The sequence below is a fragment of the Ixodes scapularis genome, unplaced genomic scaffold, assembly GCF_016920785.2.
Source record: "Ixodes scapularis isolate PalLabHiFi unplaced genomic scaffold, ASM1692078v2 PGA_scaffold4__175_contigs__length_147842914, whole genome shotgun sequence".
Lineage (NCBI taxonomy): Eukaryota > Metazoa > Arthropoda > Arachnida > Ixodida > Ixodidae > Ixodes > Ixodes scapularis.
This window is the reverse complement of record NW_024609879.1, coordinates 27,873,358-27,890,062: the sequence shown is the minus strand read 5'-3', so window position 1 is coordinate 27,890,062 and position 16,705 is coordinate 27,873,358. Positions and strand designations below refer to the sequence as shown.

General features: G+C 47.3%; 1 protein-coding gene across 1 annotated transcript in view; it reads left to right on the top strand.

The window, feature by feature from the left end:
- Nucleotides 1-8,655, top strand: part of LOC120846205 (sodium/hydrogen exchanger 10-like) — a 184,747-nt gene extending 176,092 nt beyond the window's left edge. Inside the window, exon 22 of the mRNA XM_040217895.2 lies at nucleotides 8,500-8,655. Coding sequence (XP_040073829.2) covers nucleotides 8,500-8,655 — 156 coding nt within the window. The remainder of the gene's footprint in view (nucleotides 1-8,499) is intronic.
- The last annotated feature ends 8,050 nt before the right edge of the window (nucleotides 8,656-16,705 follow it).

Here is a 16,705-nt window from a genome sequence, read left to right as displayed (position 1 = left end):
CATTCTGCGGGTAAACAAACGCGCGAGGTGCGCAAAAAGCAGACGAACTTCCACGTGGTAAACTTCGTTTATTCCTAAAAGGAAACTAAGACGGTTCTGGGTTTTAGGGCAAAAAAGACACTAGAGTAGTCTTGAATTAGACTCCTGGACCACGAATATCGAGATTATATATATATATATATATTTTTTTTTAATTTGGTCCACGGAAGCTGCGCGAAATAATTTTCAAACTACCGCTGGAGCCCCTCCTTCCCGGAGCGTGGCGTCGTATCCAGACCTATCGAAATTTCCGCTCTCACGCACCTTCGATACCTATCAAACCTATGCACGCACACTCTTGCGATTAAAAAAAAGGTCAAATAAAGACGTCGCAACTTGTGACAATGCACGCTTGTGATTACACTTGTTGCCCACACGAGCAACACGATCTTGGCGGCCGAGAGATCTGAGTCTAAAGCCTGGTTCACATGCAGCGATTTTGGCCCTAGAGCGGCGCGATTTCTGCCGTCGCGGCTCTCTGGCCAGCACCAGCGGTTGAGCGGCACGAGCGCCGCGACGGCAGAAATCGCGCCGCTCGAGGGCCAAAATCGCTGCACGTAAAACACGCTTAGCATAACGACTGTTCAGAGGGATTTTGTTATCTTTTGCGTTTAATTACATCTCCTCAGAAAACGAACGTGGTATTCAGATTCACGGAATAAAAAATACTCTAGAATTCTCCTCTAACTCGTTTATTTCAAGAAACTATTCAGCCCCCCCCCTTCCTTTTTAAGCCTATAAGCCTAGACGCGGCCGACGCCATGAGTGAAACTTGACAGTAACAAAAAAAGAAAGCACGAAACCCTATGCTCAGCGTAGGAAAATAATTCAATATTTGTCTACCAATGCCGCATGGCACACATACCTGATAAAAAAAAATAAGTAAACAGAAAAGTTAGTTTCCAATGTGCACTAATTTTTCTCGCTTCCTGGGATGCCCTTTACGTAAAATACTGACCATTCACTCATGTCGCAGTAAGTGCCTACCCCCTACATGAAATGCTTGAAAAATAACAAGGGCATATTAAGCATCCGTGTCTAAACCTCTAAGCCGAGCGATTTAACCGAGGTGCTCACTCGTCTCAATTGCTTCCCTAAGTATGTCGGTTAAAAGTGATTAAGCCTGATGGAAGACCCGTTGCTCGACGCAAGAACGGCTTTTTTAAAAATTTGGGCTTTCGCTGGCGCCCTATATCATTCTTCCATGCACCCTTCCTGATTTTCCGCTGTGGAACGTAGAAAGAAAATATTATTTAACAGCAATTTTCGACTTATGGCGGATGCTTACTCGGTAGACGACGGGCAAGTATTTTCTTGGAACATGATTCTCAGATCGAGTGTGGGAGTAATCGACCAAGAGTACCATTAAACATGATGCACTTGACGGAAGATACACAAGGACGATACAGAGGCATCTAACAGACCCGAACATGGCTAACAGACCATTATGTGAAAACTGTGAAGTAAGTCAGCTTAGGTCATTGCACACTTTATGGCGTCCTTGGAGTCTTTTCTAGGAAGGAATGCTCCCTTTGGTCCTTGGTTATGTCCTGTGTAGACGTATTTTACTACCATGTTTGATCTGAACTCTCAAGAGAATGCGATATACGGTGCTTCATAGTCAGCAAGTATGGTATGCCATGTTGACTCACATCCGCGCGCGACCGTCGTACCTAGGTAACGTTTGATGAAGCACAGATAAGAAACGTTAGTTGTGCAGCTTGTCATTCCACACATTGCTTGAGCTGTCCACTACGAAACCGTACAGGCTACTCCCACTGGCCCATGGGTGTGGTGGGCTCAAAACGGACTCCTGGGCCACAGGCTTCTCTAGAGAAAAGCGGATGAGAACAAGGGTCCTCAACGAATACATTATAACGGTGCATAGCCATTGGCTACTACTTGACGTGCCCTACGGTAACCGAAGAAGCAACATTTCTAGCGGTATCGCTGCCACTTCCAGTAGCCGGTGCGAGGACGAGCTCACATTCGGAGCCCACTGGTGAACATACGTAAAGATTGATGGCAGACAGATGAACTGAACAGTTGCAGCTTGGCATTTCGCATATAACCTTAGCTGTGCACTACGAAACTGTACAGTCTACACACCCTGGCAAGTGCGGGTGGTAGGCTCAATACGTACCCCAGTGCCATTGGCCCGTCTAAATAAAGGCGGATGTGAAGAACAAGGGTCATCAACGGATAAATTATGAAGGTACACAGCCTTTGGCTACAACTTAACGATCCCTAAGGTACCCCAAGAAGCAACGGCCGTAGCGTTGGCACTGCCACTTGCCATTGCCTGTGCATTATCGAGCTCACATTCGTGTGCCACCGGTGCACTTAGGTAAAGGTTGATGGCGAACAGATAAGAAAATCGTATAGTTGCAGCATGACATTCCGCACATTACCTGAGCTGTTAACTATAGAACTGCACAGGCTACTCCCAAAGGCAAGTACGGGTGGTAAGCTCAACACGGACACTAGGACCATAGGCTCGTCTAGATAAAGGTGAATAAAAATAACGTGCGTCATCAACGGAAAGGTTATAAAGGTGCATAGTCGTTGGCTGCAACATTACGTGCCTTAAAATACCCGAAAAAGCAACGGCCGTAGCGGTGTCACGACCACTTGCGGTTGCCTGTGCGTGACCGATCTTACATTTGTGGGTCGCTGGTGCACCTAGATAAAATTTCATGGCAAATTGATCAGAAAAGTGAATAGCTGAAGCTTGGCATTCCGCACATGACCGGTGCTCTCCACAACAAAACAGTAGAGTCAACTCCCACTCGCAAGTGTGGGTGGTTTGCATACCACAGACTCCTGGGCCAAAGGGTCCACTCGATAACGCCGGATAGGAACAGGGGTCATCGACGGATGTATTATAAAGGTGCATAGCTGATGGCTGCCACCTGAAGTGCCCTAAGTACCTAGCAAGGGCGGCAGCGGTGTAACTTACACATGCCGTAGCCTGTGCGTGGCGGAACTCACATTCGTGAACCACTGGTGCACCTATGTAAAGGTTGATGGCAGACAGATAGAAAAAGTGAATAGTTTCAGTTTGGCATTCTGCACATTACTTGAGCCGTGAACTACGAATCTGTTCAGGCTACTCCCACAGGCGCGTGCGGGTGGTAGGCTCAGCACAGATCCTTAAATAGCCTCTGACACGCCGAAAAAATTCAAAGTGGCCGCCATTGCCCTGTGACGTAACAATGTACCGCAAGTTGTCGGGGCGGTCAGAAGGGAGGCATCGACCTACGTCACTAAAAGTGGGTTTGCCGGAAGTCACGTGTGTTTCACTCCTCGTGCTCTCCACAACCGTGCCTAAGAAATGCTTTTTGTTATTCTGGTTGTTTTTACGAGCGATAGTAGAAAACAAAGTTTCAGTTCCACTAGCTTTTTATCCCTGCACCATTGGTTAGTTTCCGTGCTGTAAAAGTTGAGGACAAAGAGTCAGTGGATCGACGTGATGGAGGTCAATGATGAAAACGTTGCGAGTACAAGCCAGCGTAAGAGTGTATGCCATCGGTCCGATGGTACGGAGCCCATAGTGGGCAAGCTATTGAGTTTAAAAAAAAAAAAAACACATTTAGAACGCTTGCAGAAATTAGGATTGCTCGCATACGACACGCCCGATCACAGTGCTGAAGGCATCTTCAGCACTGCGGTTGGACGTGTCGTATTCTAGCTACATTGTTGCTACAATATCTTGCTACATTTGCGACCCCGCCCCCTTTACAACACATCTGTCGAGAGGGGGAGCTTAGTCATAACCTCCCCTTCTACCTTCCCATCTGAATTCCCCGTGCGCAGAGGCAGGTACGTAGCCAGGATTTTGATTCGGGGGAGGGGGGGGGGGGGGGGCTGCCTGCCCATGACAAAATGCTGTATGAGGGGGAGGGGGCAAAGGAGGCCCCAGCAAAATGAAAAATATCGGGGGAGGGGGGGGGGGGGTGAGGGGCCTTGCTTTTGCCCACGTGCCTGCGCAGAGAACCGAAAGGAGCGCACTTGAAAGGCGCATGGGAGGGCCACCTGCTGTTTTTCGGAGCAGACGGGCCTGGATTGACGCGCGAGTTTGAACGAATAAGTATAAAGATAAAATGCACCTAAGCACTTCTTATAAGTTGTGAATGCGAAAGCACGAATGTCGTTCTTCAGCTCCCTTAGTTCGTATGCAGCGTAGTAGCGTGGTAGGCCACGTGTCGCCGGCGGACGGCCGAGCGCGCGCTTTCGGCAGCTGAGCACGGACTCGCGGCCTCTCTGGAGCCTGCCCCGGGCGGGCTCTGGCTGCCCCGCCACCACTCCCTCCTTTTACCGGCGGCGGGGCCGCTGAGTCCGCTGCCCCGCCATAGAAAAGGCTTCTCTGATGGCTTTTTTTTTTTTTTAATTGCGCCGTACGAGATCCAATGGGAGCCTCGTTCTCTGATGAGGCCTGCCAGCCAGTTGCAGCGTAATCCATCAGAAATCGGTCTCACCTGGGAAAAGGGGTTTTAGGTGCCGTTTGCCCAACGTTTGGCGGGGCTTCAAAGCTGATGAAATCGGTTCGCTCTATAGGACTGGTAACGCTTTCGCAGTAAACAAAAATGAAAGACGTTTACAATTTTCTGTAATGCCAAATTACAGCGCAGCTCTTGAGGAGGAGGAGGGGAGGGGAGGGTATGCCCGTGGGATTTCACAAGAGTGACTCCATTCGTGATTCTCGTGACGTCACACTTGACTCTCGTGACGTCACTCGTGACCCTCCTAACGTCACTCGTGACCCTCCTAACGTTACTCGTGACACCACTGGTGACCTTCGTGACCCTCATGACGTGACTCGTGACGTCACTGGCGACCTTTTTGACGTTATTCGTGACACTCGTGACGTCACTGGTTACCGTTGTCACGTCATTCGTGGCCCTCGTGACTTCATTCGTGGTCCTCATGATGTCACTCGCGACCTCACGTGTGATGTCACTGGTGACCTTCGGGACGTCACTCGTCCCCCTCGTGACGCCACGTGCAACGTCACGCGGTTACGGCGACGCCGCTCAACCCGGAAACGGGCGCCTAAGAGCTGCGCTCTAAAATACGCGTACCAGTGGAGAAGGAAGAAGTTGGCGCTACCTTTCTTATAGACGTTGTGGGCGTTACCAGTGCCACCTATCCAATCGATCCACGCTCCTTCTTACCCTCCCAGTTTTGAAAGTCAGCTGCGGCGCGGGAGCAATGCCTCCAAGATAACAAAGCCGTAGTTAAAGATGCAGGGAAACGTTTTTGCGATCATCAAATTCGATGCTCAAACCGACTGGTTCAAAAGGTTGGAAGCGTTTGTAGCTTTTCAGCCTGTTACAAAAAAAAAATCTTAATATTTGAATTTTCTATTATTTCAAGCTGAAACATTATACTACACCCGAACGTTTTTAATTTGCCGCAATTCGGAAGTCGGCATTTTTTCCAACCTCCAAACCTATCACGCTAAGAAATTTGAATATTATACCACTTTCGAATATGCGATGTTCTATAGTTGGAACTACTTCTAACTTACAATAAAAGTTCCTGAAAGATAGAACTAACTTTACACTGAAAGGTTTACACTGTGGAAAGGTGTGAAAATTTCACTGAAAGCTTCACTAGACGATATTAGCCGGTGCCACGAACGACTCCTCTTTGGAATGGCCTCGGCGCCTCGGACTCGTGTACCATACCTGGGATATTTATCTCCGGCTTCTCTCGCCGGGGTTCCTTTGTTTAAAATTCCATAGTTTGCTTCGGGATAACATACTTGCCAACGATCCCTAGTCTGTAGGTTTTAAACCTAAACGCGGCGTTTCTCTCGGGCGGCGCTCATGCATAGCCTTAGTTGTATCTGAACGTAACGACCCCAATTCGCTTGTCTAAGAGGCTGGCTCATGCAAACGACGAGGAAATGGCGCGCACAGAGAGCGAAGCCGACGCACGACGGAAAAAATTGCTTCAGCGCTTTCTTTTTTCAGTTTGATTTCTTAAGCATTCATTGAGTGGTAAGCTCTGATCAAGATTGGCTAACATCATGCATTCATAGAAATCCGAGAAACAGTCAATGTGAAACGCCTGATGCACGTTCTTTCGTAGTTAGTCTGATTAGCTGCATTTTCTAATAACTGGGGGTCCCCCACAGTCCAAACTGGTTGCAGGCCCGTTAATGTTTAACTGTCTAGGTTGTTATGCCTACGTATTCCATAGTGTTTCTTCAACCAGTGGTATATTTGACTGAAAATAAATACCCAGAGCAAATAAAGCATGCCGGATGCCTTGGTTTCTGAATATTTTGCCGCTTCTTGGCCAACGTCGCGCTTATGTGGTGTTCGATTAGATTGCTGTCAGTTAACAGAGGTGGGAAAGACGTTCAGCGGGCCTCTTCAAAACATTTTGATGAACTCGTTTCCCAGTTCAATGTTGATTTTCTTAGTTACAAAAAAATAAAGAGTAGCATTTGTCGTACTTTAGGTACGAAAAACACAAGATTGAAGAGCCTTGACGACATACAAAATGTGCCACGTTTCCAGAGAACTTTTTCGCAGATGTAATATTTTGTATTTAATCGCTTAAAATGTATTCCATATGGCCGAATTCGATCTCCATCGATGAGATGCGAAGACTTCTCACTTAAATTAGTAACCTTCAAATTTGTTGACGTTTTTAGTCTAAACAAAATTAAAACTTCAAATTTTTCAAACTTGATTTTCGAAGACATTCTGAGACACATTTTCAAACTTGATATGTAATGAATCAAAATCAAAATTCTCAAATACGATCTTTCAGAAACCTAGACATCCATGAACTTTTCGATATCATACCACAGCGAGAATCGCAATTTGCGAACTCCTGGAATTCGATACTCAAAAGATTTTCTAACCTCGGCGGTTCGTAACATCCCTAGCCATATAGTGGTGAACTTCGACGTCACATAGAAAAGGCCAACGCGGGACACTGCTTTGGTACGGGTGCTGCTTTGGCGTTGATCTGGAACTCGCCTTCTCACAGATTGAACACGAGATAGACGACCACTGACACGGCAAACGTGTCCAATGGGTTTGCCTTTTTCGGGTGATGGCGAAAATTCAGCACTACGACTTTGTACTTTGTTGCCTAGGATGGGTTGACGGAAAGTTCAGGATTTTCCGTTAGAAAGGAGGCTACACTCTAAAAAAATACCCGTGCGTCTGCTTTCCCGCACAGCACTCGGAGAGTCAAGCACTTCAACTTGCGGAGGCAGCTCAGCGAATGACAATGCCGAAAGATATGTTTAGACCAAAAAACGCGATCTGAGTTGTGACATTAAGCAATGCAAAACGTCCCGCTAGCATTGCTTAATGTCACAACTCAGACAGCGTTTTTTGGTCTAAACATAAGTTCCGGCATCGTCATACGCTGATCTGCTTCCATACGTTGCGGTGATTGGCTCTCCTAGTGTTGTGCGGGAAAGCAGACGCACAGGCTTTTTTTTGAGTGTATATCAAAACATGTTCAATTGATATGCGGGTATAGGATCTCAGTGCATCAAAATACTACGATTAATTTAGGGTGCTTATGTTAGGCCGCACTCGCGACAAACTTGCTCTGGCAATTAAAAAGTGGAGAGTTCGCGGGAATGAGTTAAACCGGCACTAACATTGTGTGTGGAGCGTGGCATAGTTCGGCGAAATTGTCCCGTAAAATTGTCCTTGAATATAAGTTTAGCAACGCTTGACCATATCATTTTTATATACGAGCTGAATGTGAAACAAAACTTTTAAGCCCAGCGCAAGTGCATGCATTTTTTTTCTGTATCTAAGGGCGAAGCCTTTTGATATTTTATGTTCCATAGACTGACGTAAAAAACCCGGTGTTTCTTACAAATAACTGCTAGGGTTAAAGCGCGCCAAACTTATAGAGATTTCCTTTTGCCAGTGAACATTTTACAATTTGCTATCTGTGTAGAAGCGTAAGACTGTGTTCACCCATCTCAAGATTGAGAAACGTCTTCTATAAACAGAGGTTTTAAAATGGTATTTTGGGAGCAAAATTTAAGGAAAGCGTTATAGTCGCAACGTGCTTCTTACTACATATAACTACCTCGGTGCAACTTTAAAACGTGTCTGAATCTTAAAAGCAAAAATATATATTTACAGCGGCTATAACCGTTATAGTATTCTTGATAAACCTCAACTGTATGAAAATAATTAAAAAAAAATTAAATATCAACAATTTTTGCTGTGTTTTATAGAAAGTATTTTAATTTATCTTAGGTGTGTTAAACGAATTTACCCAAACCAGTTTTCATAAGTAATTATTCATGTCCTCAACAGCTCTGTTAATTGTTGTCTCATCGCATGCTAGAGCGAGGTTCGGCGAATAAACACTCAACGTGAACACTCAAAATGGCTGTCTTTGACGAAACCTGAGTTCCTGTATACGCCACTCAAGCAGGGTGCCTGATGTGCTGCTTTAACGCAGGGTAATCCACTGGAGCGGGCTCGGCCGGTGATGCTCATCACCACGACGATGCGGTATCACCTCCCGAGTGATTTGGACTGGTTCCACCAGTCCCTTACGCACTACGACTACAATCGAAAGCCACGCAGCACTGCCGTTGCACTCGTCACGGCGTAGACTCTTTCCAAGTATAGACCTTTGCCATTAATAAATCTACTAAACACACTCACTCGTTAATTCGTGCTGTTTTTTCAGCAATATTACCATACGAACAGAAAAAAAACATATGATAAGAGCATCGTCAGCAACATTAGATATCGCAAACGTTTTGTAGATCATACCCTAGAACATAGCTTTGCTAACTGGAGCTCGTACCGTAATCATGAAGCTTGAATAAGCACGTACCAACCCGCAATCAGCAGTGCAAAGTTCACTGAAACCTTTGACTGACCGGACAATTTATATGGGCGTTATTGTCTTGCAGGGACGTCAATATTGGCGCTGTGGGATGCCAATGACAATTCAGCAGCATTTTGACGAGAAAGCACTCTTCTGCATGCTTCTTCCAGAACCGCATAGGAATCCCTGATCCGCCAGGCATTTGACTACCACTCTCCCGATCAAAAGTGCGCGCACAAAATGCCACCCCCGCGACGTGACTTAGAGGTGAATTGCGGTGAAAACAGTCGCCTTTTTTAAAACTTATTTGTGACACGTGTTTTTTTTTTTTTTTCGTTAATGCGATGAAATTTAGAATCTCGTCTCTAATTTAATCCGTCGTCGGAGTTGGTGCGATCACAAAATTTCGGCATGCACCTACTGACGTTACGCGTAACGGCACTTGTGTCGTCACAAAAGTTTAGTTTCCCGCTTAATTTTCTGGGAAAATTTTTCGCTAAATTTGGCGTGAAAATCTTCCGCTAAGCTTTGCGGGAACATTTTCCGTTAAGTTAAGGAAGTCGATAGGGTCCTGACGTCACTCTTGTGACGTCACGCTACATAACCTCGCGCGGGTATTTCAAACAACACATAACGTTCACGTGTGACGTCGCACGACACGTGACGCTACCGACTAGACCCCGCACAGATGTTTGTACGCCTAGGGAACGAGCGCTGATTTATATGGGGACGTCCTGTACGAAAAAGAACGAAGATTTGTCAAACGTTGTCGGTCTCGCCGTGCCATTGAAGACAAATTGGTGAAGTGCCGCCTTTATAGCTGTCTGGAAACTTGAACCAGTGTTGCGGAGTTGCCACTCCGGAGTTGAAATAAATCCGGAATCATTCCACATTTTGGCGAATCCGTAATCATTCCACATTTTCAAAAATCCGGAATCATTCCACATTTTCGGGAATGGGAATGCAACGGCGGCCACGTTCAGGGGAATCGATTGGGAACGGAATCAAATGCATTTGCCCGCAATGGAATGGGAATGAAATGGGCCCCGTTCTTTATATTTTTTCTTATTCATTTCTTTTTCTTTTTTACGTTTGGCTATACCGAGTTAGTCAGCGAGTCAGTTGTTCAGAAATAAAATGAGCGGGAAACTGCAAACTTGCGTGGAGCTCCAACAGACTTATATCCAAAAAAAAATGCAATACAAAAACAAGCGTCAAAAGCAAAGAACAAAGGGGGGAGGGAAGGGGAGCGGCGGTGGTGCCTTTCACCAGTGAAGTTCAACACAAATCCGAATGCGTCTGCGCCTGCTGCACGGCTCAAGGGTACGTCATCAGTTGACGTGAGCCTGACCCGCTGCTCTGATGACCCGATACCCAGGAAGAAGGCTAGACGTGGCCTCGCTGTGCCGACCCAGACTTCGTACTCCTGTGACTCGTCTCGAGCGCGCTGTTTCTCGGAGAGCTCACACCTGTGCCGGCCAGCTCAGGTCGCAATGCACAGGTCTCTGTTTGGATGATGCTAGCCGAAACTTGAGGACTGCCATTCATGCGTTGGAGGCGGAAGGTCGGCAGGTAGGACCGTCACAACAGGGATGCCAGCGTATCGATTTTTCAACCGTAATAGAAGATAAGACATGTGCTCCAGGATGCTTAAGGTAGTCCACCCTATTCTCGAAAATTCCTAATGCAACTGCCTGCATGGTCTTCAATGACGTCACCTACAACGAAGGTACGTATTGTCCTTTCACACCGCAGCGTGGGTAAAGTTTCATATTCAAGGCAACACCTACAGATACAAGAATACTAGTTCATTCCGTCGTGACCTCATGTGATCAGTGTTGACAGGGGCGCCCTTATTGGACAGGGAACGGATGATGTTCTGATGATGTTTATTTAGAGGTTGAAGTCTTTTTGCTCCACTGGTCAGACAGACAGGATGCCAGGGAAGGGTCCGCGGTCAATCCTTGGTGGAACGTTTTTTGAAGCCATTGAAAACTCCTATTCGTCCGGAACCACTACCTTTAAGGCAAAGCGCCAAGCCTGCGGGAAAGTTATTTCGCGATAAAAAAAACAAAAAACTTTCACTTCAAACTTAAAGCCTCATCTCAGTTGGCGTCTATAAGAAATTTGAAAAATGTATTGCATTATCAGTATTTATATTTCTGCCCTCCCAAAAACGTATTCCTCAGAGGCTTTTTGACTATTTTTAATGTCTAGTTCCGATACGTATCGCGATACATTTTTACAGAAATATTTGTGTATCAGTATTTTAGCTACTATTTTCATCTATCCCAGTACTTTTATTTTCAAATACATTTTTGACTATTTCGGCCCATCCCTGCAACGCAATGCAGCTGTCAAGTGCCAATATTTACGTTTAGGAATTAGAGGAATGGAATCGAACTATTCACCCATTCCAGGAGTGGGTAATGGGCCCAGTGTCCCCATCCCTCGGAGTTGAAAGAAATTGAATTATCGAAAACTCTAATTCCCCGGAATGGGAATGGAATGGGGGTGCCCATTCCGCAACACTGCTATATACACGAACTCAACTCTCCTACGTGGCGCCGCGGTGGTGGCGCGTCGGTCGCACTTCCGGTCTGGAGTGGTGGGCAGGAGTCGCGGTGCGAGGCATGCATTCCCGCGTTCTTTAGGGAGAAACCAGACAAAAAACCTGCCTTCTTGTCGAAATGCTGCGATGGGGGCTGTACCAAGAGAGTCTGGTACAGCCCCCATCGCTGTACCAGACTCTCTTGTTCTGGAGGGAGCTACGAGAACGCAGTAACATCAAGCCAGGGTAGGGTTTTAGATGATATAATTAAAAAGATGAGAAGATGAATGGTAGCTCTCGGCTGAACCAGACCGAGTGTTCCTCTGGTCGCGCGCCGCGCCTGGTCCCGCGCTCCCCTTTTTATGTGCGGTCCGTTGATGTACGTCACGGCTTGCGCCGCCTTCGCTCCGGTTGATTGGTAGAGCGGGAGGTGGTAGCGACAGCAATTTGGCTGCAGCCAGTTGTTCAGGATGGCGCGAGTCTTTTGATGGTAGTTGATGAAGAAGTAGTCTCGCGCCGTGGCATGCTTGCGGATGGTAAGTGCCCGGGTCCTGTGGTCTGCAGTGCAGGTCAGTGGTTCCACTACTTAACAACTTCCGCGCCGGCAAAGTGGTCTGTCGGACGGTGCCAGCTTGCAACTGGCCGGTCGAGAGACCTCCAGAACGCCGCCGAGACGCAGCAGGCCGCAACAGACAGACAGAGACAGCGGAGCGAGCGAAGACAGACCCCCGCACGCTCAAGGTCACCTTGTGTGTCTCTCTATTCTGTTTCGCAAAATTGCATGGGGACTATGCTAAGGCGTTCATGTAAACAAAGCAAAAATAGAGTGTATTGGGGTAGCGCTCTGTTCTTTCTAGTCATCTGCATAGCCCAGGGAGGAATCAGTCGCTGTGATGTATGCGTTCAGATCCAAATAAAACAAATTTTGTTTGATCCCTATACAATTCCCTTGTAGTCGGTGCTCCGTATTAGTTTACGTCGTTACTTGCATTTAGCAAATAGAAAGCGGTAGCGTTTTAGTCTACATACGACTCAACGCATCCGCGTTTGTATTATCCCGACCTTTTTTGTATTCAACTGTAAAGTTGTATTGCTGTAGAGCTAAACTCCACCTCAACAACCAACCACAAAAAAGAGACATACACCAGCAGTGTGTGTCTCTTTTTCTCCACTCCTTGGTTTTAGAGCGCAGCTCTTAGGGGCCCGTTTCCAGCCTGAGCGGCGTCGCCGTCGGCGTCGGCGTAACCGGGGGGGGGGGGGGGTCACGTGACCCCCGAGGTCACGTGACCCCCCCTCCCCCGAGATCACGTGACCCCCGAGGTCACGTGACTACCCGCAGGTGGCGTGACCCCCTTCAGTACCCTTCCCTACTCCTCCTCAAGAGCTACGCTCCAATTCGGCGTTACAGGGATTTGTAAACGGCTTTCATTTTTTTACTTCTACGTTCAGCTGGAAACCTTCAGAAATCATTAGAAGATCAGTTTTCATGTGTTTCTGCCCCCTTCGTTTGTCCGAGAACGTGGATAGTAGCCGTGACAAGGGCAAACCAGACGCTGTCGAACTACGATTGCTTGTGAGGGCAACACTTTCTGGTCGCCAGATGTATTTATTTTTTTTTTGTTCCAACATGAACGAGACAAAACCGCCAAGTTGTCCGGACCACCCTTGTGTTCAGTGCGTCTTCAAATTCACACGGCCGCCTGATCGTCTGCTCTTTCGAACTTGTCTGCTTTTTGTCGTCTGCTCGTTCAAACAAAAGTGGCCCGTAGACCAAACTTTGACCCGGTGATTGCAATAAGCTGTAATCGCAGGCCTCAAAAGACTTAAGTTGGCTCGGTGTAAACAGTAGATACAAGATATTGGTCATAGGTACCAATGGCCATCACCGACTTCTTAGGCTTGTTCTGTTCCCGTTTCCGATTTTCATTATCGACGTCGATCATCGCCGACGTCGATCATCGCCGATTGAAGAGGTAAGACATTGCTGTGAGGACGCAAAATCGACAACACTTTTGTAACACGAGCGACGTTGTGACCGAAAATAGCTAGAAGAATCTCATCGTGGCTTTGGCGTCCATTCTGCGACGTTCATGCGAATGAATCGCCGCACGTCAAATTATTTACGCAATGTTTAGCAGCGTAACGAACCTTGATAATTTCGCTCAGGCGATTGAAGAGGTAAGACATTGCTATGAGGACGCAAAATCGACAATTCCAACGCGAAAAAGAGTATGCAGACTCACACAGACACCGACAGCGTGACATTCCAATGGTTTGTTGACGCGGGACGCGGTGCTTCTTGCCCGCACTCCATTGCGCATCTGTTCGAACTGTCGTCTGCTCTTTCAAACTTGTCTGCTTTTTGTCGTCAGCTCGTTCAAACAACAGCGGCCTTTAAACCAAACGTTGACCCGGTAATTGCGATAAGAAGTTAGTGTAGGCCTCAAAACACTTTTGAAGGTTGGTTGGGGTAAGTAGGCTAAGTGTAAGCAGTACATACAAGATGTTGATCATTGTTACCAGTGGCAGTGGCCGTCACCGACTTGTAATACCCGATTCTACTTGCGGTTTTCAGTATCGACGTCCACCATCTCAGCTACGGTCCACGCTTTTGCAGCCCGAGCGACTTCGCGACTGAAAAAAGCGAGATAAATCTCATCGTGGGAGTCAGGCTTTAGCGCCCATTCTGCGGCGTCCACGTGAAATGAATCGCCGCACGTCACATTATTCACGCAAAGTTTCGCGGTGTAACGAGCCTCGTTAATTTCGCTGAAGCCGCTCAAGTAGTTAAACATTGTTAAGAGGATGTAGAATCAAGAATTCCAACGCGAAAAAGTGCACGGGGACTCACACCGACGCCGACAACAACGCAATTCAATGGTTTGTTTATGGGCGACGGCGAGGTTCTTGCCCACCGTCCACCGCGCATGCGCGGCGCCGGTGGCGTCCGCTAGGGGCGCTCTGGTTTGTTTGTAAACATGAGTTGGTGTATATTGAAAGGAGTTTCGCCTCCGCGGTTGAGATCGGTGGGGTGCATGATCGTCTTAGTCGATAAGCAGGTACGTGGCGATCTGCTTGTTTGCAGCACACGTGCCGTAACAGACAGGCAGTTCGAGAAATGGAAACAGGAGGGCCTGTGCGTAAAAGAACGAAAATGTAGCAAAGATGCTTTTGTCGGGCTCGCCGGGCCCATTCTGTCGTGAATGACACGAGGAAGTCTCAACTTTTCCTTTACAATTGACCGCACCAAGACGTACGGTTTCTGAATAGAATAGCAGATTTTTAAATAAGGTAAAAAAACAGCGTAGACCACATTTCGGGCAACAGATGGAGGAAAAGTAAAATTCAGCTCAATATAGGGCGAATTCACGGAAGGCTCCCGTGATTAGCATTGGGGTTATGGCACTACTGTTCTTAGATCCACACATACGAGTGCTGTGGGCCCTTCTATTTGCCAACACCACTAGGCAGTGTTTCAGTCTTTGACGTCCAAGCAGACTTCCGGTTCATAAAGAACATTTTATGTACATATTTACACGTTCAGTGGTGCTAGAGTGCACTTACTAAGTTTACATTTTACTTACCGAAAGACAGTTATGTGGCGCATGCAGACCTAATTGCTACCAAAACCTGAAGGTTCTCCTAGGGTCCACCTTTGATTTTCCAGATGGAGGGCCATCTCTTCTTGAAACGTTCGCAACATTGGAAACATCGCCCCAAAACTCTGGCGTTGAGCAGCAGCTTTAGTTCTATACACCCTTCCCCCCCCCTCCCCCCCCCCCCCCCCCCCCCCCCCCCCCCCACTTTCCCGTCCAGAACGTGCTGCGCTAGTATTATTACGAGCTTGGCGAAACGACTGCGCACACACGTTTGGGAGCTGAAGCGTGTGCCAAACATCCGTGACACCAGTGCACAAAAAGTTCGCGCGACTACGCATGTATACAATACATGTTGATTTGTCCCTGGGAAAGCACACTGAGGTCTGCCGTCAGTCGCGGTGACTCCCAACTTGATTACTTGTCTCTGATGGGTAGAACATTCCACCCATTATTCCAGCCGATGTCGGCCGCTTGCAATGGTGCGTTCCATGTTAGCATAATCTCCCAGGACACCCGGGAACTCTGAGCCTGGTGTCAGGGAGGCAGATCAGCCGCGCGAAGGGCGAAACCCGTACGCGATGCTGTGGCCTCTTGGGAACTGATGTCGGTCAGCGCTTCCGCTTCCCGGTGTTGCATTACGACAACCATGGCGTAGTACGGTAAGTGCGTCTCTGACGCAGGACCGAAATTTTCTAGTCCCTGAGGAACCAGGGCCCGGGGTGAATGCCCCAACCTGTACAAAGCTAGGGCGTTACCTGGACACCCACCATCATCCAAGAGGTTTAGCACACATTTCGAGAAAAAAAACTTGGGAAACTCAAGCCATCCACTATCACGGGGCAGGCGCAGAGCACGCTTAGTGACAAGTTCGGATTTCTGGTCCCAAAGAAACGATAACATGAGGGACGTAATTCTACGTGTCATTGCCTGTTGTGGAAGGGACATTTTAGCCCCGTACCAGTTTTGCACTAATGATAAATTTGATTAAGAACGCTCTTTCTCCAAACCAAATATCACACTCTTGGGCTAGATACACTTGTTTCTTTGCGTGCTAATACACTTCCTCCCATGTACGAGGCGCTACACCATATTTGGAAGAGAACACGCAGTAATCTCAACACTCGCACAATGGGAATAACGCCAAGAGAAGTATCAGGGAATTTGTCAAATTGAAGCACCTGGAATTTCTCTTGGTTTAGTTGGACTCCGGAAAGCGCTGCGGAGCCAGCAAAGATGCGTTTAACCAATAAAAAATGTCAAGGTGACGTAAAAACAAGGACACGACTTCTGCATAAGCGGATACGGGTATCGTGCCCAGACCAGGATGCCGGAAATCGCGAACAATTCTGCTTTTTGTGGATCCTTCGTAACAGTGGATCCAGGCAGTTAAGACAAAGCAGGGGAGACAGCGGGCAGCCCTGTCATACCCCTCTAGTAACTGAAGACATGCCGTCAGATGCACATTAACAATGAACTCGCTGAAGATTTCTTTGTAAAAGTTTTTTTTTTTTTTTTTTAAGTCGAATAAATAATTGAGAAAGACCGAAAGCTGTCAAAACACCATATAGATGTTTGTGTTCAACCTGATCAAACGTTTTCGCTTTTTTGAGGGAAACAAAGGCTCCTTTTAGGCTCACGGAATTCTGCGTATGCGAGGAAATCGCGCGTGAACTACAAA